Genomic DNA, 26,287 nt, shown 5'->3' with positions numbered 1-26,287 from the left:
CAGGGAAGCCATCGAAGGCGGCGGCGGCAGCGGCGGCAGCATCGGCCTTTGTCTGGGCTGAGCGTCGTTCAGCCTCGTTGAAGGACTCAGCCGAGGAGCCGCTCAGCTGAACTGCGCGAATCCCCCGAGAGGAGAGAGCAGCCCGGGAAGTTAAACGGGGACGCGCGCAGCCCTCCGTTCCCCTCGCGCGGTTTCTTCGTCTGGGCAGCGCGGCGGCTCCTACCGCCCGCTCTCCCTCCCTCCCTCTCCGTCTGCGCTCCGGAGCCGAGCGGAGGGCTGGCTGGGGATCCCCCGGAGGAGGGAGCGGCAGAGCGGAGCGCTCGGCGGCGGTTCCCGCCTTTCCCCCACCGCTCCTCCCGTGTGGCCCCTCTCCGCCACCCCTTCTCCCCTCTCCCTCCTTCCCTTCCCCTGGAGTCGCCGCCTGCACAGCCGCCGAGCGGGAGAGCCTGCGCGGCTACCCGGGGATTCAATGCCTGACCCGAGCCTCGCTGGACTGGCCGTCCGGAAAGCCCCCCTCGGGGCGACCCCTGGGAGGAAATGAACGCCGCGGGGAAAGCGAGCCTCCCTGCCCCGCCGGAGCGCCCGGACAGCCTCCTCGTCCCCACCTGGGCAAGTACCCCCGCCGGCCTTTCCTTTGCTTCCCTTCCACTCGCCGCCGCCTCCCAGCCCGAGTCCGCCTCCTGCGGCCACCCCCGTCCCGTCCGGACTTCCCCGGTCCTCCCGGGCTCGGCGGGAGGCGGCCGAGGTGGGCGCTCGCTCTCCTCCGGCTCCGTCCAGCTCTCGAAGTTGCCCGTCGAGGCAGTTGGGCGGGGAGGGCGGCGGAGGGGGGGGAGCAGCAGCGGCCCCTGGACGGGCTCGAGGGGCGGCAAAGGCTTCCCTTTCGGGGCGGGCTGGGCGGGGGGCGGAAGGCGGGCGTCCCCCTCCTAAGACCCGCGGAGGAGGAGGGGGGGGTTAATTGCTGTTTTTTTTTGGGGGGGGGGCTTCTCAGTTCCTGACGGGGCCGGAAAAGTAGATGATCTTCCCAGAAGTTCTGGCGCCGAAGCTTCTCTCTTGCCGCCCCCCGGTCCAGCTCGGACCCAGCCAGACCCTGAAAGCCCCAGGAGGGAGTTTCCCCCTCGACTCTTTCGCTTTGGGGGTGAGGGGGCTGGGGGGCGGTTGCCTTCCCGGTTTTGCCACGGAGGATCCCTCTGGGCCGGCACTTCCATCCTCGAGGTGGGAGCCAGAAAACCCGGTCCCGGTGGTGGTGTTTGTTTTTGTGTGGGGGTCGGCTGCGTTTGCTCCCACTAGTCGGCGGCTGAGGGAGCCCTGCAGGTGGAGAGGATCAGAACCAGGGCAAGTGCGGGTTTCGGTTTCCGACCTCATGGATCCCCTGAGCGCTCCTGTCTCGGGGGGGGGGGAGCCCACGTAGTTTGATTACGAAGGTCTCCCAAGAGTTTCCCCCTCTGGGTTGGAAGCGTCTCCCCCCCCCCCCGGACTCTGCTGACCCCTGCTAGGTGCCTTTAGGGTTACATCTTCAGACGGACAAGTTAGCGCAACTCTTCGAATACATGAACCCGGGTTATGTGTGTATTTTCCTTAGATTTAGAACCCTCTTTAAAGAAATGGAAAAGGTTAAGTGGAGGCTAGACGGGCTGTTCAGTGGTGTCGCTTTTCAGCCGCCTCTTCTTGTACAATAATAATCTCTAGTTATTAGAGATTCCTCCGTTTCTATTTCCCTCCAATAATAAACGCAGCCTGTTCAATCAAATAATAGATTAAGGAATTAAATAATAAAGAGTTGATCAACTCCTAGCATTTAAACACTCTGAAGTATACATATAATTTATATGGTTTAAGTCTATACTTTCAATATGAGATCATTAAATATACTGGATTGTGACTATGGTTATTACTTATATTGGAGTGAAATAAATAATTGGGGAAGTTTTCAGAATTTCATTGGGAAATAGTTCTTGTTTTTTGCTAGATAACTGCTTTGGGATTATAGAAAATTAATGATGTGCAGTGTAGAAAGTTCAGTTTTATCAGACAATGTGACTGGCTAGTCTAGAATCAACTAGTCCAACTAACACCCGCTCTCCCAGCAAAGATTGTTAATATTATTTTCTCCTTGCTCCCTGCTCTTTTTAATGAAATGTGGAGATTTCCTGTGTGCAAAGTATCGGCTTTATTGATGGAGTATGATGATCCTTTGATAGTTGCAGTTATTTAGCCTGGCCTTTTCTGTTACCCTTTAATCTCTGATTTCCAAGACCTCAGTCCATGTGGTATAAGAATGTAAATCACGGTACACTAAGAGGAACGTATATGTATCTCTAGATTCAGAATATTATCACATTAGAAACATCCTGGAATCAAAAATATGTTTTATTTGATATAGTGACTCAGTTAAGTGAATGAAGCAATTAATTTTTCAAGGGATGGGCATATGACGAAAACAATGATCTGTAAAGAGCTGTACGGACTTCAGATTCAAATGCTGATACTTTGTGTTAGTAAAAATAGTAGTCATAACTTTAACTATAAATGTGTATTGTTAGAGCACCTTACAGAGGGCAGATACCCAGAGGCATACGGGCATTTCCAGGGAAGTGAGTATGGATCAGTTTAAGATTCTAGGCATTCACATTAGACTCATGTTTAAAATCATGTTTAAATTGCAGTTTATTAATGAGATCTTTCAGTTAAATGATATACTGAATCTAAATTAAAGAAAGTGATTACATGTTCTATAGTGTGCCTTTGTTTCATCTATATTATAATTAATTTTATTTACGTTAAATGGAACCAGAAAATGTTTGCTGTTTCAATTATAGTTTCTACTTATCTTTACTGAGTGAGTTCCTATGGAAGTAGGAAGACTCCTAGCAAAAGGCATAATCTTCAGGAGGTGTTGCTGATAGTAGTAATTACTCCTTTTGTCACTCTTAAGGATTGTTGTTTGAAATTAATTGCTGGCTTGGTTTGTCAGCTTTTCAAATATCACACTGGATGATGCATTTTCTTTAATGAACTACTCTTTAGATTGCTGATATTTTCTGCAAACAAAATTATCTCACCTGCCTTACTTTGAACTAAATTGGCATTATTTAACTGTTATTTGAAGCAGTAAACCAAGCTCTTTGATATCTTTGGTAAGACAAGCCAATTTCTATATTTGGAAAAAGAATGGAATGCTTTAATTATGTAATATAAGATGGCTGGATTTATTTATACACACATTGGAAGTTCATGCATGTATATTTTGAAAAGTTTTATTAATTAAAAGAAAATATGCTTATAAGTATTATTAATTATATATAAATTAATTCATAATTTTTTTACTTAAGCTAGAAATGTGCACAGATTTGATGCAAGAGGTAATCAAGTCAAGGATATATTGACTGTGAGTGAGTCTAAATGGATTGTTAATACATGATTATGATTTACAGAAGTCCTTCTCACTGACAATGTTATTTTGAGGATTCATTTTATTTCAGTCTCAATTGCAAAAAAAGGCACAGTTGGCTCAATCACAATTTATACAAAACATCTGTATAAAAACCTTCCTACAACTTGTACTAGCATCCCTTCCTCTTCTTAAAGGACCTCATGTGGTCACATTTCTGGGTGTCCAGAGTTGCTCCGGATATTCTAAAATAATCCAATCTTGCTTGGATTACTCCAGTAGTTGGTAGGTCCAACAACGTTTCCTTGGATTCAGTGAAAAATTTCAAAAAGTCAACAACTGTGACTGTGTTCTCCTATTATCAAAGGGGAAAAATGACTAGATCTACCTTTTTCTATGTTTTAGCAAAGTTTTGAGTTTTATGAAGGAATAGAAATGTTATAGAAATCAGTCTAATGCTTTTTGAGCATTTTTTTAAAACAATGGCGATGATTGTGAGGAAATAAGTTACAGAAAGTAATTTATTACTAGTTACTTTATTAGTAAACTATCACTAGTTACATTTTTAGTAAAACCTAAGGAAAATGTTTTGTCATATTTCACAAAGGCTGCCTGGTGTGTGTGTGTGTGTGTGTGTGTGTGTGTGTATGCATGTGCATGCAAGTGTTCAAAGCAAAACAACAACAACAACACTGTCCTTAATCTTAATCTATAATAAAGTTATAATTAGAAATTGATGTAAAGGTATTTGGGATTAACCATTATTTCTGTAAAATGCACCAAGTTGGCTAGCTCCCGAAACTCCTTGGGTAAGAGATGAGAGAATTATAGAGTGAAATTAACGTAAACACTAAGGACCCGTCTTGAGCCTCATGATCTTTCCATTTTTAAGAAAAATATGATTTTTTTGACTAAAATTAGTCTGATCACTCAAGGTAAACCTGATCAAAGTCTAGTCCTTCACTTCCTTCCCCTCATTCTACTCCAGAAGACCAGGAAAGACACTTGGTTTGTGATTCAAAGTCAAATGAAACTTTAATTTATAAGAAAATAAATATTATATATTAATAGTCACATTGGATTTTTTTCCTGGTGCCTTACCTTTTTTCTTGTCATGAAAATGAAAAAAGGTTCTAGAGTGGCTTAAAGTCTCAGAACTGGTAGTCTGAAGACTGTCCCAGTTTGTAGCTGTAAAGTTGCTTGCTATAGCACCACATTTCCATCTTTTGCATCTTCCTAGAACTTCGTAGAAACATAACTTTGCCGGGTTAAATAGTAAAGCAACCTAGAACTAAGGAGAAATTTCCGTAGAGTGAGAACAATTAATCAGTGGAATGACTTGCCTCCAGAAGTCGTGGGTTCTCTAACACAGGAGATTTTTAAGAAGATATCGGACAATCACTTGTCTGAAATGGTATAGGTTTCCTGCCTGAGCCCCAGGGGGTTGGACTAGAACATCTCCAAGATCCCTTCCAACTATGTTATTCTGTATAAATTCTGTACGTAAACTAAAAAAGGAGTAGATTAAGATTCATACCGTGGAAAAATGAAAATCCCTTCTAAATTTACCTCTTTCTTCCCATAATCTGGATATAACTGAATCTGATGTATGTATCTAAAATCTATTTATTTTAAGTGTTGGTTGGAAAAATATGCAATTCATCTGTGGTGAGGCCGTGGGGATTCAGATTATATAGTCCTGTATTTGTTTATCCATGCAAACAGACACAGCAGTCCTGGAGAAGACAATTTCACCAATGTCTTCCATAAATAGCAGATGTGTGAAATTCCTGTCAGATCAAAAACCCAAAAGAGGTTTTGTGAAACTTATGAAGAGCAAAGCATTAAAACTAGATAAGACTGTGGAATGGGATTCATGAGTCTGAAGGAGTTAAATGATGGACTTAACCATCTGCAAACCCAAAGAGCTTAATCTGATCATTAAATCCTACAATTCCCCAGAAGGAATAAAGAGCCCAGATATTTGACTAGTCCACTTCTGGAAGGTTTTGTGGATACCAAAGAGATAGCAATAGCAATAGCAATAGCAATTAGACTCATATACCGCTTCATAGGGCTTTCGGCCCTCTCTAAGCGGTTTACAGAGTCAGTATATTGCCCCCAACAACAATCCGGGTCCTCATTTTACCCACCTCGGAAGGATGGAAGGCTGAGTCAACCTTTGAGCCTGGTGGGATTTGAACAGCCGCAGAACTGCAGTCAGCTGAAGTAGCCTGCAGTGCTGCATTTAACCCCTGCGCCACCTCGGCTCTCGAGGTGCTTGGGCACATAAGGCCACAAGGCTAGACTTGTTGCACCCCTGGTACACAATAAACAAACTCCTTTAAATGGTTGTGATTAGAGGTATTGCATGTATTTAATTCTCCTTTTACACTCTATGCTTGTTTAGATGTATACGTCTATTGCCATGAGTGATGCGAAAAGCACATTTGTATAAAACTAGTATGTGGATGTTTTTTTTCCATTATCTGGTCCTTTAATAACTTGAGCAAATATAAAGTTAATTGCTTGAATTGTTTGAGCATGGGAACTATTTAAGAAGCTACTATTGTATGTTTAATCTTCAGCTTCCCAACTCATGTAATAGCAATGACGTGTTTCCCCTGTCTTCAGGATGGGATACTTTCTTCAGCAGTGATCACTGTGGATACATTTGGGGTTGCTGCAGTATTGTTCACCTGCAGAAATAGAGATGTGGTGATTTTACTGTTGTCTGCTCTTTGTGTGCTTTTGACTTTTTATTACTTTACCTCGTAAGCTGCTGTGGAAATTCTAGTGAACTGTGGAATGATAGAAAATCAAGTAAGAAAGATTAATTTTGAATAATTGCAGCCAGTCTTTTGGCTTCAAAAGCAGGAATCAAGATTGTTGATCAAAGAAGGTTCTTTTTATAGTCATACTTTCAGATATTTTCAAGTATTGAAGACTAATAGAAATGAGACCTTGTGGAAGATAAGGATCCAAGCAACTGAATTTAGTTTCTTAACAACTTCACATGCACCTAAATAAATTCCATTTCCCACCACATTCTTCCCTCTTTTTTTAAGAATAATAAAGTACTTTCATTTCTTGTTATATTAGCTAATAAATGGGTATCGATACTATAAAGTTAAGATATTTTGTAAAAAATAATAATGTGAGCAGCTGTTTCTATGGAATAAACTGAAGCTATTAATACAGCTAGAAGTTCTAAATTCAATACTATAACATTTATATTATAAACATATGTTATATATTATATTTCTAACAAACTGTTTGCACTAGGTAGATGTGATGGATTAACTTTTAAATGTCTTGATCTCAAAATAGACAATTTACCACTTCACCTATTTAGATTCGTAATTTATAATGATTTGTGAAAGGTTCAGAGCATCACAAGTTACTCCGATCCACTTTAGGATTCCAGCAGTGCTTAAGGCATGCCTTGCTTAAGTTTACTCTCTTGCAAACCTCTTAAAGTCCTAAATATTCCATTCATTCATTTCTTTCCCGGTAGTAGAGAGTCGTAGCTTCGAGGGTTAGCTTCAATTCCAAGTCATTACTTTAATTTGTTAACATCTTAATATTTTTTTTACTGTTTTCTTGATAATATCCTCTTTAATCTAGTCTATGAGAACATATAGCCTTTGATTCTCTGTAGTCCTAAGCTCCTCACTGTAGCACCCAGACCTCTTCTGATCATATTTTTCTGAAATATGGCAACACAGACTCTTTCCCTTTTACTGTTATTATGTGTTTATAGTAATTGTAATCTGCCCTATAACTGGACATTATGAGCAACATACAAGTGTAAAAATGAAAATGATAAAACCAGTTATACAGATCTTCAAGTTGATATCTATAAAATTGACTAGAGCCAACCTTTGCAGACACAAAACATCTTTTCATTGTTTGTGGAAGGTTGACAGATATGTGAGGGGGACACTTTGAAAGCATGGGACAACCAGAGACAAACCTGGCATCCTAATCTTGTTCTTGGGTGTATCTCATCCAGGGCATCTTACTCTGGTTAGGTGTAGTTAGTACTGTTATTCTGCAACCTCGGTATCTATTTGTGGGGACTCTCAGAATCCTCAGCAATAACCACAGTGGCTAAGAAATTTAGGGAGATCAGACAGGCTGCAGAAATCGGATTCAAAATCAATAACATCAAATATTGCTGCTTTAAGTGCCTTTGTGATTAAAAAGGCAAGTAAAAACAAGTAAATATGTAAATAAATAAATCACCATCATTTTAGCCTTTGTCTATCCACTGCAGGATTAAGGCCTCTTCTATATGTTTCCAACCAATACGGTCCTGAGGTTTTTTTTTTTGCCTGTTGGGCCGGCAATATTAATTGATGTTGATCCATCTTGTTTTATTTCTCTTCCGTTGATGCTTTTTATCAAGTGTGATCTATTTCATGACTGCCTTGGTCCACCTGTCATCAGTTTTTCTTGGTATGTGACTGGCCCAATTCCATATCAGTTTTTTCTACTCTCTTGATGATATCCTACGTTTTTGTTTGTTCTCTCATCCATGTGCAGGACTTTCTATCTTGTCTTGTAATGCCAAACATGTATCTTTCCATGGCTCTTTATGCCACTCATAGCTTTTGTATGGATAGTGAAGTTATTGTCAGGTATCACACCCTGATTGAAAACTATTCTCTTCAGGCACAGGGGGAGGTTGTCCTTGAATAAATAAATAAATATCCAAAGTAATTTAGCTGGTTTCAGTTCTGTGTACCTACTTTGACTTGGGTGATGGAAGGCATCACTTGCTGATTATGCCAGGCAGGGAGATGTTTTGAGCCGACCTTCATTTGCTTAAGCAAATGTCTAAGCATGATGAAGCTACTGGATCCAGCTACGGTATATTTTACTAAGATTATACCTGAAATATTTTATGGTATAATGCTTCTAAATTATTTGTCTGAGTCAATAGTGCCATTAAAATATCTTTTCCAAAAATGAGTAGATTCTTCCAAAGTAATTGTTTCATTGTCATGAAAGCTAATGCTAAATTTTATTTTCTACATGACATAATATATTTTTCCTAAAAAATATGGAAATAGTTGAAAATGATTAAATAATAAAAGAAGAAATGAGCAGTTGATGCTCTTATAATAAACCTGCTAAGATTTCATGACAATATAAGATTATAATTTCCTTTGGGGGGGGGGAGGGATGCACGAAAGAAATGCTTTCACTCAGGGACAAACACTGGATAATTTACAAAAAAAAACAAAAAACCCCTATATTGGCGTTAACATCTGAGGCGTCCAGGGAGAGAGAGAGAGCCTGCTGTGCTCTCTTTAGGGCTGCTCATTCACCTTTGGCCCTCACCTGGCATTGGCTCCCTCTCACCACCTGTGGTTTCCAAGTGGCTGTGGCACATCCACGCCCAGTAAATCCCCTCGACAGATCAAACCCAGGGCGCAAAGCAGGTGAAGCCAACGGGCCTCTGGCTCATGGTGGGAAAGGGCTGTGTGTTTTTCTCAGTGTGTGGGATGGGCCCCGGCAGATTGAGTGGAGGAGGCTGATTAACAGTTCAGCAGTCAAGAAGGCAGACCCAGCAGAGGTTGTGGGTTCACTAAGAGCACAAGACACTTAGGCCTCCAGACCACCCACTGCAGTGGGAAAGGCCTCGGTCATCATGGTTCTCCATGCCACTGAATTAAGGACTGCTCTGCTGAGGAAATGAGACCATTCCTTTGCAAGGGCTCTTCCACTTAAAGTTCCATCACCTGCATATTTCTTTTGTGCAGTTCATCTTCATCTACAACTCATCATCTCATTCCAAACCTGGTTTGTTGAGTCCAGCAGTGGAGGAGTGCTGGAGCAACAAGTGGAGATGATCCCTGGCAAACCTGCACATGGGTAGATATTGGACCAGAGTTTGCTCATCTCAGAACCCAGGACAGCAGAGCAGAGGCGGGGAACTGGTAGTGGCGTCAGTGGGAGGCTCTGCCCACCTGCCCAGATATCATCACGGATGTTTTGCACATGTGTAAAAGGTTCTGCGCATGTGCAGAAGTGCTGCGCACGAGTGTTCCCAGTTCTGAACTGGTAGCAAAGGTAAGAGGACAAGTAGGCAGCCCTTCTGAGATAGCACTTCCCGCCCTCACATGAGGAAGGGGTTAGAAAAGGAAGGCTAAACATTCTTACTCCACAATGTCTGGCTAGTTAACATCTAGCGGCTAGCAGATCATCTCCTTAGTAGTCAAGAATCAATCAAAGAAAACCCATTTTTGGAACCTGAAATGTCTGTATCTTGCTCGATAGAGACAATATGTCAAGGCCTAAAAAAGGAACAGCACTTATAGCAATCAAACTTCACTGTAACAGCATTATCATTATTGCACTTCATGAGGTCAAGCCGGCAGACGTGGTGTCAGCCTCTGCTTTGCTGTCGCTTCGGCTGCCATGAAACGGGGAGGGAGGGCATGGTATTTGGGAGGGGTTACTCATTGTGCTGGAGGAAGGTTCTGGAGTTCACCGGCTGTTCGGACTACGCATGCGTGGGAGTTTCCCGCCAGGACTAACGGCACCGACATTCCATCTTCCTGATGCCTTTTGAAGTCATCTCGTACCTGACACTTGGGAGAATTATGATTGGACTGTAACTGGGATGCCAAGGGGAGGGGAATGGGCTATTCTATGTATCAATTGCTTTCGCGCCTAAATAATCAGACTTCACTTCGCTATGCCTTTAATCATTCTTAATTAGTAAAAGTACACTTGATTTCCACGCATGGAGTCTTGTGGTCTTTCTTTCCTAATTATCTAATGGAGAGGTGCTGACACGTGGCTTCATTATAGGAAACAATCTCTTCCTTTGTCAGCTTCAAAATTACTTCTCCACCCTTATTATGTCTGTAGATTCCTGTCCCACAGCCCTGTTTTGGGTGATTCAAGCCCTCCTGGATAAAAGAGGGACTCAGGTTTTCTTGTGGTTGGATGCTGGCTCTGGTGCCAGGCTGGGAGGGAGACCTAAGATGCTCGGGCTGTTCTTGTCTTGCCTGGTTATCCGGGGGAGGGGGTGATGAAGTGATCCGGGTCCCGAGGATCTTTAGGTCCACGCCCCTCCTGGCTTGGGAAACAGCTTGGGCGTCTGTATGTGTGTGTCTATCGTATGTGTGGGTCCTACTAGTAATGGTTGATTTTTCTTTGAGCAAGGGCATTGTTTCTTTTAAGGAAGACTTGATTCACCCCCCCCCCCCCCATAAGAGCCCATCACTGGATCCCTTTACACCGGGCAACTTTTGATCGGTATCTTTTTGGGAGAAGGTGATTGAAAAGGTGGTTGCACAACAGCTTCAGGGGATTTTTGATGAAGGAGTTTTTGGCAATCCTTAGTGCTAATTTTGCAGGGAGTAATAGTTTCCCTGAAGGTCTATACCTTGGAGAATCTCCTAGACTCATAACCACTGCTTTATAGACTGGCAGAGATTGTGACAAGAGTCCTTTGCCCAGCTCCAGGTGATGCACTAGTAACCCTAGTTTTGGAGCAAGGAGTTGTGGCAACAGCTATTCATGCATTTATGACTGAATTATTGCAATGTATTTATGTGAGGTTCCCTTGAAGATCAAGTCAGGTTAGCATCATCATTAACATTTCAGAAATTAATGAAAATGGAAAAAAAATTAAAGAGTATTTTGGAATCAAAGAGTGGATTTTTTGGGATATACTTGTTTTATTTATTATTCCCATACTTATTAATATTCTTGTTTTTATATTTTTTTTGAGGCTTTACGTCTTTTTACAGATCTAATTAGTGAGAATCAGTATAAAATGTGGCCACATATTAACTCCAAGAATTAGTGAATAATAGTTAAACATTGAAATGATTGAATATATGAGAGTTTTGGAAGTCTAAGCATTAAAGGTAAAGTATTCTACAAAAGTATCCATCTTGTTCAATCAGTATAGAAATATATCTCAGAGTGAAGTCTTATGATTTGCTTGAACAATCAGGACTGGAAGACTTATGTATTTCTAGATGCTTAAAGGGCGGGGAGGCAAAAGTCCTTGATTAATCGTATTCTTCTGTCTTTCTCAAGTCTGCATTTGCATATATCAGCATTCCTTTCTAACTTTTGCATTCCAAATATTTTTAACTTACTCATTTGGAAGGCTTGGGAATTTGTAGGATGTCAAATGCTAAACAAAGTCAGCATTATACCAGCATTAAGTTGAAGTGGTGATAGGTAAAGTATAATTCTGATTGAGGATAAGAAGCTGAATGCTATCAAATATAGAAGCTGTTGCTACTATCCAGTAAATAAGCCACTGAAGAAGGTGGCAGATCTGCTCTTAACGCTTTAGGAGACAAATGAAAGCATCCTCGTACATTTGCACTGATCTCTTTCTTGCAGAAGGGGAAATGGCAAGGAATATACGCTGTGCCATCATAATATAATAAGGAAAAGATCTTGAGGAAGCCAGGAATTATAAGGACAGCTCACAATCTGTATGACTTAGAAGCAGCAGTTTTGCACATAAATATTTTGTATATGAGAGGCCACTTTGCCTTTCCTACTCTGAGTTTTTTTAAAAAAAAGACATATGAACAGGTAACCCATGATGATAGTGTCATACTGAGGGCCGTGAAGGTTTTTTTAATGAAACCCCCTGTGTTACTTGTTTTTTTATTCAGCGATTCAGATGAGTAGAAGTAAATAAATGTCTAGAACTTTTATTACTTATTTTATGAACAAAAACTCCATTACTTTGCACATTCACAAATTTGTACGTATCTTCTTAATTGTGAGGCTAGTTGTGAATTCTAAAAGGGCACAATGACAACTGTGATTGTGATGTTACTTCAGCTTCCCTTTGCCTTATAGACCTACGAAAGTTGTAAATCTGAGGAATGATCATAAAGTTACTTTTTCATCACAATTGTAATTGTGAATGGTCACTAACCAGGCGGTTTCTAAATCAGGGGTCCCCAAACTTGGCAACTTTAAGACTTGTGGACTTCAACTCCCAGAAATCTCCAGCCAGCAGAGCTTGCTGTCTACCGTTGAAGTCGACTTCTACTAGTTGAAGTCTCCAAGTCTCCAAGCCAACAGATCTGGCTGGAGAATTCTGGACTCTGGATCAGGCTGGCAGGAAAGTGGTGCCTCTGGGGTGAAAAATTAGGGCAGAGATCCTCCTCCTCCCGCTCCAAAATTTCAGTGTGCCTTTGTGACGAGCCCGGCATTAACTTCAGCAGTTCTACTCTTCACTGAATTTTTCAAAAGCAAAACAGTTGCCTTTTTAAGTCTGCATTCTATACAATAAATTCTTTACAATATATCTGAGATTAACTTTTTTTCTTTATAAAATGTTGACCCTTTGAATAGCCAAGTTCAAAAACAGCCCTTTTACTTCAGGGGTGGGTTTCAAATTTTTTTTTTACTACTGTTTCGGTGGGCGTGGCTAGATGGGGGCATGTGACTGAGTGGGTGTGGCCAGCTTGATGTCACATGACCCCCTCACCAAGCCATGTCCACTGAAATGGTGAAAAGTTTTGAGCTGGGGGGAGGGGTCAGTACGGATAGTCCTTGACTTATGACCACAATTGTGCCCAAAAATTCTGTAGCTAAATGAGACATTTGTTAAGTGAGTTTTACCCCATTTCATGACTTTCCTTGTCAGAGTTCTTAAGTGAATCTCTGCAGTTGTTAAGTTAATAATAAGGTTGTTAAGTGAATCTGGCTTTCCCATTGACTGTGCTTGTCAGAAGGTCGTACAAAGTGATTGCACGACCCTGAGACTCTGCAACCGTCATAAATATGAGTCAGTTGCCAAGCATTTGAATTTTTATTACATGACCATGGGGATGCTAACACAGTCGTAAGTGTGAAAAATGGTTGTAAGTCATGTTTTCAGTGCCATTGTAACTTTGAATGTCCACTAAATGAACTGTTGTACGTAGAGGAGTACCTGCATTTTTCAAGGACATTGCAGAATTACCTATGGGATAAACTCAAGGGAGGATTAAAAACAGCACACTTTTTATAGAAAGCAGATTATTATTATTATTTAAAATAAACCTTGAGGCTGCGATCGTCAACTGTTCTTCCTTGGAAGTAACCCCCCCCCTGAATTCACTGGAACATACATTTGAGAAGGTATGTAATAATATTGCACTTTAAATCTTGGGAAAACAAATAGACTTGCTTCCCCCTGGGATTTAAGAAGGAATACCAAAAATGCCTGGCAGAGCTTATTTCAAACCTTTGCATAAATATTTCAACAACTAAGGAAAAGTATTTTAGTAGAAATTTTTTTATATAGTTTTATCTTATTACTATTTGTTAGCCGCCCAGAGTTACTCTGGGGTAAGATGGGCTGCTAATAAATTCAATCAATCAATCACTAAGTAAGGAAAAATAGTTTTTTATTAGAGACAACCATGATCAGAACAGAGTTCTGTTCTTGATGCAAGTATGTTGATTCAGCTGGAAATATACACATACATGCAAGCAAACCGCTTTTGGTGAATCTAATGCCTTATTTAGCCCTACTTTGGACAATTCTTTCAAAATTCTGCTTGGCCATTTCAAATCAAATGAAATCCTACTCCAGTGTTCGGAGGGTGTAATACAAGGAATCCGGAGTGGGATGATGGAGCCCATCAAATGGCTTATTTGATTGACTGTTATCACCAGAAGGGTCAGGACGGATGTATTGTTTTTATTGTTTTTTTATCTTTGTAAGCTGACCAGAGTCACTGAGAGTGAGAGTGAGCGGGCAGCCATATAAAGTTTCTTAAATAAATAAATAAATAAATAAATAAATAAATAAATAAATAAATGAAAGGGTGTTACACAGGATTACAAAGCATAGAAGATACATCAAAGTTTAATTTAAAACAAAAGAACCCTTAAAATATAAAATGTATATATGAAAACAAGAGTGTAAAAAATCTAAAAGGAGATATGTCCATTAAATGGATGTAGGGGGAAACAAAATTTGATATATAGCAAACTAAATGTACCATAATACAATGCACTCTTAAATAGCAAACTGAATATTCTAGTTTATGGTACAAGTCAACATTGGCTGGATTTTAAGCCTTGCTGCTCAAAACCCAACAGCACATGTTCTAGCACGATTTGTATCTTGAAGCAGTAAGGCCCCTATCGAACTGTGTGCTCTGGGTATTTATACAATAATGGTGACATGAGGCTACAGGAAATGTGTTTGTAACAGAGGAACACATGCTCTGTTGTTTCTGTGTCTCCACAGTCCCAGAGACATTGTCTCTTCGGATAGAAAAGTTTCCTATCTTGGCCTTCAGGGACAACTGAGGGGAGGGCATGACATTGCGTCAAGATAAAGAGCTCCTGGTGGTTAGGCACTTAAGGTTGTTTATTATGATACTTTATTCATTAAACATGAAACTCAAGTCAATGGAACATTCAAAAATGCATCACAAATACCATTGACTGGTGCTAATGGTTGTTATGGGTTGCTGCCAGCATCCCTGGTATCAACCAAGGACCTTCTTAAAATATACGATGTTCCGATTAGCACAGGTTTTTTTTTTTTGCAGTTCTGCTGGTGTTATTGCAGGAAGCTGCAATTTCATCCATAATTGTGTAGGATGTTGTTGTTGTTGTTGTTGTTGTTGCAGAGTACTTGTTGAATTCATTGACAACAAAGGTTGGGGAGCTGGCTAGGTCCAATTGTTGCTTGGTACCTAATTTGGGCTATTTAATTTTTTGGCCTGACCTATCCCGTGCTGAGTAGGGATTAAAGTTGTCCGTACTGTTTCTATTTTAAAGATACTTTCAAAGAAATCTTATTAGTGTCTTGAAGTTCTTCATCATGGCGAACTAAGCAGTAGTTAACCCCACCCCAGTATTTTCTTTTTCATTTTTATTTGGAATGCCGTTCCGTGTGGATAGCAATACACTGAGTTGAAAGTTCTAAACATCTTGTTTTCTTTGATCAATGAAGCCAAAATCTGTTTTCAGGAAACAACCTTGCACTGTTTTTTGAAATATGCCATAACAAAATATTTTCTTCAAAATTTGCTTATCAGGATAAGTGGGCAAAATGAAAGTGGATATGTGTCAAAGAAATTTGATTTAAAAAAAAAAAATGAAAAATGTGCATTTTGAAGAATGTTTAGTTTCATCGTTTTAGTGTTTCCATGACTTTAACTTTTGTGTATATTTGTGTCGAATTTTCTATCTCAATAAAAGAAAAAGGGCCGTAGTTGCACAATCATGCTGGAATCCCTTTGCTGCTCTCTTTAGTTGTAAATGTCAGCGGACGGGTTTCTGTAATGAGACTTACCAACTCTCCAAATGTTATAACCTTGAAATGCAGAGACTGTTTAGCACAGTCTAATCAATACAATCTCATTTATCATCTCCTTGTGAAGCTTGGACTGTTGCAGGCACAAAAATGGATTTCTAACATTGAGAAGAGAAAGCTTTGGGGGCAAGAAATCGGTAGGAAACTTGGTTGTGCTCTACAATATTTGAACAGTGCTGATATTTGGAATCCTGGGTCTCTTTTGGCAGCTAATATAGGCTTGTTCCATTTCTTTCTTAGTATAGCATATGATACATTAACTAAGAAATGGAGAAACAAAAGTAAAAACTCAGTTGAGAACTACAGGTCAGCATCTTTACAGAACATTATGCGTAATTAGGTATACAAGACAGACTGACTCACAGTAGCAATGAGTAGGGCTTTGTAGCTATTGGTGACATGGTCAGCAAGGAGCATAGCCATGAATCAGAAATGGTGCATTTCGTTCCAACATCTACCCATATGTTTATAAAGGTGCATGTCTTAAGAGAGTAAAACTTTTAGGGCATTTAGTTGATGTGGGAAAATATCTGCATTGGTTCCAGTCTTATTTGGCTGAAAGGTTTAGAGAGACTGCTGGGAAATTATTGGTTTTGCCAATAATATTAAATCCCTTGGATTTTCCCCTCACTTCATCTGAATGAAGTCGATGGAAGTCTCCATGCCCTTATGGATGGACCCTATTGCTGTGCTGAAAATATCATCTTATTCTTTTCCTTCTAAATGATGATGTATAACTGAGGAAGATCTGGAGCACTGTGTCAGGCCTGCAATTATATTCCTTTTAGAATTTTGGCCTGCCACACTTTCTCTTATTTCATTATGCTGCTTCTTTAGTATAGTTGATGGGAGGGGGGAATAGAAAGGAGTAGGGTTGTGGAATGTGTTGTTGTCATTCTTTTCTAGAAGACCAAGGTCAGCTTTTGTCTCCACACTTTTACACCTGACCGGAAGCAGCTGGGTGGAGATGCCAGCGTGGAAGAAGAAGATTGGACCATGTGATGGATTTGTGGGTGTGGGGACAAGATCATGAACTTTTAACTGGGTGGAATTCTGATGTCATTTCCAGAATTGGGATTCCACAGATGTGCTAAGGTGTCTGCTTTATTAAATTGGAACTTTAAGGATCGTTTTGCCTTGGATTCTGATTTAATTCTACATGATACTTGGAACGCTGACACACTGTTTGGATGCTTAAAGGGATTTGGTTTGGGTAAGAAAATATGGCTCAATTCAATGCAGATACCATCTCTGCTGGCGTATTGGGAATGGGTTATTCTAGATGCAGTTGGAAACCTAAAATAATAGTTTTGCCACTTAAAAGTGGCTATAGACCCAGAATTGCATGGGTGGTTGCTTTGACCAAGAATACTTTTGCCTCACTTTGGCTGGAATACCAATTGCATCTCTTCTTGGTTGGTTGAATGTGGTTGTAGCCATCCCAGCTTTGATTAGAACATTGTAGTTCATTTTACTTTAGTACCTTCTCAACTGAATAGACTGGGGAAAAGGGGGGATGAATGACTGTGTCTTGTGAACTATGGAGATAATAAATTCTAACCAACTACACCGGCTTCACATGTTTTTTCCCCTCATTTACAAAATTTTAAATGGCTTGGAGTTAAAACAATCCATTTTCATCATATATTTGAAATATTTTGAAACTGCCCCAGTAATATTGCAATAAAACAATAAAAATAAATAAAAATAACAGCAAAATACAGTATACAAAGTTGGCCACCCCTAAAGAAAAGAGCTTGAACAGTATTATCTTCAAGGTCTTGTAAAATGCCAGGAAAGCTGGAGCTAAACAGACCTCCAGAGAGAGAGTATTCCAAAACAATGGGGGCCACAATGGAAAAGGCTATTGCCTGGCCCACACTCTGTAGGTGCTTCTTATGAAGGTCTGGCCCTCAGGAGGCCCTTCTGTAGTGTTTACATTGGGCCAGGTGAGTCACACGTAGGAAGGCGCTGCTATCTTGGCATTTCATTGGAGAGGGCTGGAGAAATAGGTAATTGAATTGAATTGATCCCAGAAACCTAGTGGCAAACAGGGAATCAATTTCTAAAGAAGTGTTATTCTATTTAATGAGTTACCCCTGCAATTGTTTGGATACTGTATTTATTTATTTGTTTGTTTATATTTCACATTTTTTAACCATCTCCCCCAAAGCGGCTCTACTGTAGAAAGAGGTGGTCCACCTCGAAGGCATCCCTATTAGCGTACATTGTAGTCATGCAGCTGGGTGGCGGTGATTGGAGCATAAGTTACGATTGTCAGGATATCCTACTCCAGTTCAGACCCTAAGTTTATTTCCCCAAATAATTGTGTGAATTGAGCAAGTTATTTTATATTTGCTAATAAAAATCTAAGTGGCAGCAATTCACTGGCTAAACAGAATTTAGCACTTGGTTTAGTACTTGGATTGGCGCTTTCCTCCCCCACCCCCCAGAAATTCCCAGGATATTGGCTAGATTTGGAAGTCCATGAAGAGATGGAAGAAAATACTTTCCATAATGCTGCTAAGAAAACGGGATGCAGTCACTAGGAGTCAAACTCAATTTTGTCAAGTGGTCATGATTTCCTGGAGGAAAGATGGGATGAAAATCTAAAGTACACACACACATTCAGACAGACGGACTCAATCAATACTGGAAATGGTACATGTATGAGAAAAAAAATGAGGAGAACTTTGATTTTGGTTGTTTCCTGTCTTCTTTCATCTGAAGTCCCAGGTGTGGAACTTTATATCAGATCAGTCTGAGGACAACCAGATTGTACAATATGGAGAAATAACAACATGTTCCAGCTATTATTTTTTTTACTTCCCTGTAATATTTTGTTATCTTCCTATTTGTTTGGGTGTTTGTTTCTTTATGACAATCCCAGTGGGCAGTGGGTAAGCACTTTAAATACTTGTAATAAATATGTATATTTTTGTTGAGAAAATGCACATTTAGACTTGATGCATGTAAATTGGAATGATTAATATTTCAAGTTAATGTGAGTATGGTATTGAATTAAAAGTAAAAAGAAATAGGTAAATGAGATGAACTAGCCTTTCTTAGAGAGGTTACACCACATGGGGGAAAATATATCTCCCAAATCTATCATATGCCAAGCTGAAAAAATGATATTTTTTTTTTAAAAAAGACCTTCATATGCAATAAACTTTTTTTCAGAAAAATGTTTAGTGGGTACTGCTAGAAATATTAGATGTGATATATAAATATTTTATTTATTTTGATTCTTTCTTATATGGTATGATAGTTTGTCTCATATCCCTGAAGAGGCTCATACATACATATAGTTAAGGATAAATGGAGATTATAGCTTTCTCAGCTGGGATCAATTCAGCTAACGCGATCATATTAAAGTATGAAAATAAATGTATCAAAGTTATGCTTGGTGTTTTCTTGAGCTTGCTTTTAGCATGTTCATACATATGTTCATTATAAAATGGCTTTAACATTGATATATAAAATTAATGGAGAAGATGAATATATCTTAAAATTTTAGATGTCCAACTGGAGAGTTCCATCTCTCTGAAATGTTGCTATACAAATTAATATGGCTCATGAAAAATGAAATTCCAAAAATTAAGGAATTAAGAAGCTGAAATAAAACTTAACATTTAATGAAGTTTGGAAGTAATTTATTCAATAAAATAGAAGTTTGTTTTTTAGAAATGTACAACTGTTCTGAATGTTGGTCTCCAGGTACAAAATAATTTTCTCTTCTAAGCCTGTGTAAATACAACGTTTTAAAGAAAAAGAAACATAGACTATGTTCAGAGAATAAACAGAGAATATAAGGTGCTTTCTGAACATTTATTCATTATAAAACATCATTAAGCATGGGATAATGAGATTGTGTTTTGGGCCTGTTCTGTAGAGTGAGAAGAGCATTGCTTATATGGAATCTGTCATCTCAGAAAGTACTTCTAGGGATTACTGGGTAAGCATATCAATTTTCCAGATGCTGGAGTAATTACTAATTTTTTACAGTGAAGAGCTAACAAGTGGCAAATTAACAAAATATGTTGATTATTTGTAATAATAACATACACCATTCATGACCACATATTGCAAAGCATCAGCAACTCTCAAATAAAAAGGAGGTTTTCCTAGGCTGAGCTAATTGGGATTGTCATGGAACTCTATTCACCGAATAAATACAGAAAGTAAAAATTGTTTTCAATATATGCTTGCTTTTTAAAGAAGTGTATTCTGGAACTATACATAGATTTATATATGGATGTGTGTGTGTGTGTGTACACACACACACACATACACAGGCATACACACAGACACTTTTTTTCAGACAGACCTATTGAAATCTTTTCATGGTTTTTCCTTACGGAGACATTGGATTTCAGTCTTAGAAAATCAGGTTCTCTCTCTCAAGGTTGATGGTCTGTTATCTGTTGACCACAACTGTTACTTGTGAGTAATTGAATGAGCTGTTATAATAGCCCAGTTTAAATTCAAAGAACAAAATAGTGATAATTCTACAGTATAATACTCTCAATAGACAAATTTCTGATTTGCCACCACATATCGTATCCTTTCCTCATGTACTGAAAAAAATGTCTTGGTCTCTGAATTTCAAGGCTAGATTTTTTTTTATTCTTTAGGAGCAGAATGTTCAAGACTTTAATAATAAGTGGGTGCAGCAAAATTTTACAAACTGACTACCTACCGTGTTGCTAAGATCATTCACTGGAAATTGTGCCAAAAGTTTGGATCTGAGTACAGCAAAAACCACTGGGAACATCAGGTTCAGAAGATTTTGGAGAATGAGAAAGTCGAGATCTTGTGGGACTTCAGAATTCAGACTGTCAGGCACTTGGCCTACAACACACCTGACATAACAGTAGTTGAAAAGAAAAAAAGTTTGGCTCATTGACATTGCAATACCTGGAGATGCACGAACTGAAGATAAACAGCAAGAAAAAAAATCACAAAGTACCGGGACTTGCAAATTGAAGTTGAGCGACTGTGGAAAAAGAAATCGTGTGTTGTCCCCATTGTAATTGGAGCCCTTGGAGCAATACCCCAAGGGCTCCCTCGCTATTTGGAAATTCTAAATTTATCGAACATTCTGATTCTACAAAAATCCACCCTGCTTGGAAGAGCTTATATCCTCCGATGAAGCCACCAGGTTGTAGAGTTGTGCTGGAAAAGGGCTTGAGCAAATGGCAGGATTTTCTTCTTAGGTGGTTCTATGTAGAATGGACATGGTGGCCAAGACCCGATTTTGAAGGGGATTTTCTTTGCTTTTTAACTTGGATATCTCAATTTTAGGACTTATTTCCCAAGTCAAAAAGGCAGGTAATTGTGCTATCAATTTTTAGTAATAATGGAGATGGCAACTCTGAGAACCCCAGAAAAGAAAATGCAGGGAGGGCAACCTAAACCCCGGAGCTGTCATTTTCCCAGTAGAAGCTGTTTCTTCCGGCATCCCTTTGGGGTTGAGGTGTAGGAAAGGGGCCCAAAGGGACGCTGAGTCTCTCCTGATTGGCTGCTTGAATCAGATGCCCCAGGCTCATGGAAGTCTTCGAATGGATTTTATCATCAGGCTCTTTTTCTTCCCCCCAACGTTATTTATGTGTCATTAAACATCTGTTTTGGAACAGCTTCCCTGTTATCTTGGCTCCAAAGTTTCTAAATCGGTATTTTATTTTGTGCAATAACATATATTTTTTTGCCTATTATAAAACAGAACAGAATTTGAAATAGAATTAAATGCTCCTGTAGGTTCTTCCAGGTAGGACTTTAACAGTACTGGAAGGATGATGGATAGCGAAGCAGACCAACCACTCTAGAAACATTTGTTGGTGTCACAACAGCTGTCACAATTCATATAAATGAAATGATAAATATGTAAAATATTATACAGGGTCTATTGCTCTACCAATGAGTCGTATCCTACATTTCTGTTTCTGGGCATCCTAGGCGGAGATGTAATGTGTGGATGACTTTGGGGAATGGGGGCAGGAGAGGTCCTGCCCAGGAAACTAGGAAGCAATCACATAAGAGAGGGAAACACCCCCCCCCAAGGAGTTTAATATCTAGAGAAAGAAATTTAGGAACGACCCACTCTAATGCATCAGCTAAAAATGCCGATAGGAAGTTGGTGCTTTCATACTTGCAAAATTCTGTCAATGTAGCCGCACTGTAAAGTAAAATTAGTCCTGTTTCCTGCCTAGTTTGCCTGGATGGTTGACAGGAGGGAATTAGGCCTGTTTCAGAATATTACGGTTCTTTAACAGCTACTTTTGATGAATTCTAATCAGAAAAAAATGTTCAAAAATTATAAACTTATTTACTTATCATTACATTCTATGTAGTCTACAGCTATTTAGTGCAACTCAACAACAGCCAATTAATAATTTTTTGAGTTCACTTTGAAATGATTTTCACTGTATTCTGTATTCTGCAATTTAATTTTGGTAATTAGGTTATTGAACGCCATAATAGATGTCAAGAAGAAAAGTAATGCATATAGTCAGCATAATTTCATGCTTTTCAGATACGATTATATTTTACTTAGACCGGGTCAGGACTGACTTCATGACTTCACTGGTTTAATTAAGTCAAATGTCTAAAATGGAATAAAATTGCTTGGTTAAATTGTCATTTCTTAATAACATCATGGGATATTTTATTTTGTTAGTCATCTAACAGAAGCTCCCCATTTTATCTAATACAACTTGACAGGTTTACTTACTGCAAAGAAATCATTCATTAAATGTACCTGCAGTGACCTTACAGTTATGAAAACTTTACGTATTTTAAAACCATATTGACGCATTCCATACTTTTTAGTCATAAATACCGCTTCAAATCTTAATTTGTTTATTTTTCACTCATCCTTCCTCCATAGATGTTTTCCAAGCATATTCTCTCATGTGCTTTCTTTTACCAGTGATTTTCTGCAACTGGGATCCGAAAGGGCCTTGCAAATTACCACCTCTCCTCTTTGAGGTGATCCTAGATATACATACCCCAGGGTTAGGCCAGCTCAGCTATATGACCTGATATTAATCATTGCTAGTATCGTTCAACTTTTGGAAGCAAGAAAACCTCCCATTAGGGAGATAGTGGAGGGGTCTATGTGCATAACCGCCAGTGAACTTGAACATACTGTAGGCTTAAGTCTCTGGAGATTCTCAGTCATCCAGGAAGTCACGGTTGTCCCTAAAATGCTTTTTCAAGAGGCAACTGGACTTTCTGGTTTTCCTCTGAAGATGTTTTGCTTCTCATCCATGATCCAGCTTCTCAGAGCTGAAGGATCTTCTTGGATGAGAAGCAAAACGTCTTCAAAGAAAAACCAGAAAGTCCAGTTGCCTCTTGAAAAACCACCTGTGGGGCTTGGCTTGAGTGATTGGTTTATACAATAGTAAAAAAAGGAGATGCAGATTTGGAATCTTTACCAAAATTCATAAAGCATGGTCACGGCCTTTTTTTAAAAAGTAAAATTGCAATACAGTTTTCTGGCACACTGCCCAGTCTTAAAAACATGTAAGAAAATTGTGAATTTTTAAAATAAATGCAACGAGAGGACAGTATTAAAACATCTGGTTAGTTTAATATCTGTTTCAAATTAATTGGTAAAAAAGTTTATTAATGATAGAACTACCAAGCTAGGAAAAGAACCGGAGGGGAATCATATTTTTTCTGCAATTGGTAATTGGCCACATGTAACGCTACTGCTTTGTGAGCTCCATTGATTGCCAATGTGCTTCTGGGTGCAGTTTGATGTTCTGGTTGTCACCTTAAAAGCTCTTCATGACTTGGGACCAGGTAAACCAAAAGACCAACTTCTCCCAGTTGTTTCTATACTTCAGATCCAGAATGGCAGCAGAGGCATCCTCTGGATTCCATCAGTCAAGGAATATCGACTGGCCAGAATCAGGAAACATGCTTTTAGTGCTGTAACATTTTGGACCAATTAATACTTCCTTAAAATTTGGGCAAAAGTCATATATAAAGTCTTACTGTTATGCCTGCATTTATTACCGTGTTTCCTCAAAAATAGGACATGTCCTGATAATAAGCCCACCCGGGCTTTTCAGGCCATGTGCTAAAATAAGCCCTCCCCACAAAATAAGCCCCCGATTACTTAAACACCGGACCCCGCCATTTCCACTGGTTGCTTTACGTGCAAACAACTGAGGTGAGGAGGTGGGGCCGGAAGGGGGGAAAGGGGGTGGCATGCCCCACGGCCTTACCGTAGCTCCCAGTAAGACTGATGGCTGGGCAGGAAGAGGGCCCGCTGCAAAATGAGCTGCAGGCTAGCCACGCCCCTCGTGCCCCACTCCTTCCCATGCAAAAAGAGCACCTCCCCCCCCCTGCCCCAAAGGCAACAGCATCCTGGCTTCTTCCCCACCGTCTCTTTAGCAAGAGGGGGGGCAGGTGGGAAGGGGGAGAAGCGAAGCGCATGTCCTAGCGGTACCAGAGTCTTGCAGTTCTGTCGCATTCCTCGCCATTTTGTCCAGGGAAGCATCTTGTAAAAAAAAACTTTGCTCGTTCGAGATGTTTCATTGAACTCATGAGGTTTTTTTTTTTACAAGCTGCTTTCCTGGACAAAACGGCGAGGAATGCGACAGAGCTGGAAAGGTAAGATGCCCGTCTAACTTCTCGCCTGCCCCACCTGCCAGAAAATAATAACCCCCCCCCCGATAAGGCCAAGGCCATATTACAGGACGCTGTCTTATTTTCAGGGAAACATGGTAACAGTTATGTGATGGATCTAAAGTATTACTTTTTAAAACATTGTATCAAATATTAAATTAAACAAATAGAAAAATCTAATAGAAAAATATTTTTAAAAGAAATAAATAGTTAGAAAGTGCAACCCCCCCCCCTAAAAATATGAAATAGAAATATAAGAAGAAACTTCTCCCTTTATCCCTAACAAATGGATTCTGTAATAGCAATTCATCACTTTTTTAATAATGGAACCAGATACTTCTTCATTCCATAGTTCACCACATTCTCGATAAACCCTTCTCTAAATTTTCAGCTTTCCTTTAGCAAAGATCCAGTAAACATTTGCAAAAACGCCTAATAACATAAATATATAGTCCCCTTTTCCATTTAGTCTATGTTCCTCCTTGCCTATCTCTTAACAATTAAACAATACAAAAAAAGAATTAAAAACTATTAAACATTATAAAAAATAATCACCCACACCAAAAAGTAATCCATTAACCGAGTAGACATTTCCAAAAGAAAAACTGTTCAATCCAGATAATGATTCAACATCATCAGAAAGAACTCATTTAACCATAACCAGATAAACTAATTTTACATATTTTTCTTCTTCTTCCCAACCACCCTTAAGTCCCATAAATACAATTTTGACTCCTTTTTTCATTAGTATCTTTTCCTCTTCTCTCAAAATTAATATCTTTCAAGTACACTTGTAGTTTCCATGAGGTAACTCCAATACATCTGTTATGTTTCGTTTTAAAATGATAATCCATAATACCTTTTCTATTTTTAAATGATCATCCAAAGTACATTTGTAAATCCAGGAAATCCACCTGAGTTTTCTCTAGAGGGATTTGTTCATTTTCAATAGTAACTTCTGATTCCAGTAAAGAGTTAAAAATTTCAAACACTTCACAGACTCATAAATCAAATTTTCCCTTTAAAGTAGCCAACTTGTCTCTGGTAATCGACCTTCAAGGTTTTGTTTTAAAATTGGTATGTAAAAGAAGACAGCTTTCCCACACAAGAGACACTTTCTAATTAACTTCACACTCTTTAAATCAGTTTCACAAAGCCTCAGCATTTCTAAAGGAACACTAAAACCACCTCTTTGCTGCATATTACAAAAGATCACAAAATAAAGATTTTACAAAGCTGGAAAGATGTGGTGGTCTTTTGTTTTAAACAGACTAAAAAGAATCCGGCCCAGCATCTCTCAAACTTGTTGCTTCGAAGCTTTTTCAATCTTTGAACAGCAACAAGAAAGTAAAACTCCAAAGTGATTTTAAAAAATGAGATTTGATCAAACCTTGGATCCTAATGGGCTGCATTTATAGCTCAAAAGGTGATGGAACCTGCAACTTCCAGCTGATTGCAAGGGGCTGCAAAAGGGACAGTTTCTGCTTTCTACTCAGCCATCTGAAATACATACGGACAATCAATCCTTCCTCCCTCCCCCTTCCTTCCTTCCTTCCTTCCTTCCTTCCTTCCTTCCTTCCTTCCTTCCTTCCTTCCTTCCTTCCTTCCTTCCTTTCCTTCCTTCTTTCCTTCCTCCCTCCCCCTTTCCTTCTGTTCCCCTTCCTTCCTCCCTCCTTCTCTTCTGCCCTTCCCCTCCCTCCCTCCCCCTTCCCTTCTGTTCCCCTTCCTTCCTCCCTCCCCCTTCCTTCCTTCCTTCCTTCCTTCTTTCCTTCCTCCCCCTTTCCTTCTGTTCCCTTCCTTCCTCCCTCCTTCTCTTCTGCCCTTCCCCTCCCTCCCTCCCCCTTCCCTCCCCCTTCCCTTCTGTTCCCCTTCCTTCCTCCCTCCCCCTTCCTTCCTTCCTTCCTTCCTTCCTTCCTCCCCCTTTCCTTCTGTTCCCC

General features: G+C 39.7%; 1 protein-coding gene across 2 annotated transcripts in view; it reads left to right on the top strand.

The window, feature by feature from the left end:
- The first annotated feature begins 260 nt into the window (after nt 1-260).
- Nucleotides 261-26,287, top strand: part of SNTG2 (syntrophin gamma 2) — a 229,866-nt gene continuing 203,839 nt past the window's right edge. For both annotated transcript variants that reach the window (XM_087702793.1, XM_087702792.1), the window contains exon 1: nt 261-609. Coding sequence is in view for 1 of the 2 variants with exons in the window: in XM_087702792.1 (XP_087558918.1) it covers nt 538-609 (72 nt within the window). In the remaining variant the exon portion in view is untranslated. The remainder of the gene's footprint in view (nt 610-26,287) is intronic.

Source organism: Thamnophis sirtalis, unplaced genomic scaffold, assembly GCF_051295495.1.
Source record: "Thamnophis sirtalis isolate CommonGarterSnake01/CBP01778 unplaced genomic scaffold, rThaSir2_p1.2 scaffold_16, whole genome shotgun sequence".
NCBI lineage: Eukaryota > Metazoa > Chordata > Lepidosauria > Squamata > Natricidae > Thamnophis > Thamnophis sirtalis.
Note: the sequence above shows the minus strand (reverse complement) of the source record. Positions and strands in the feature narration are given on the sequence as shown.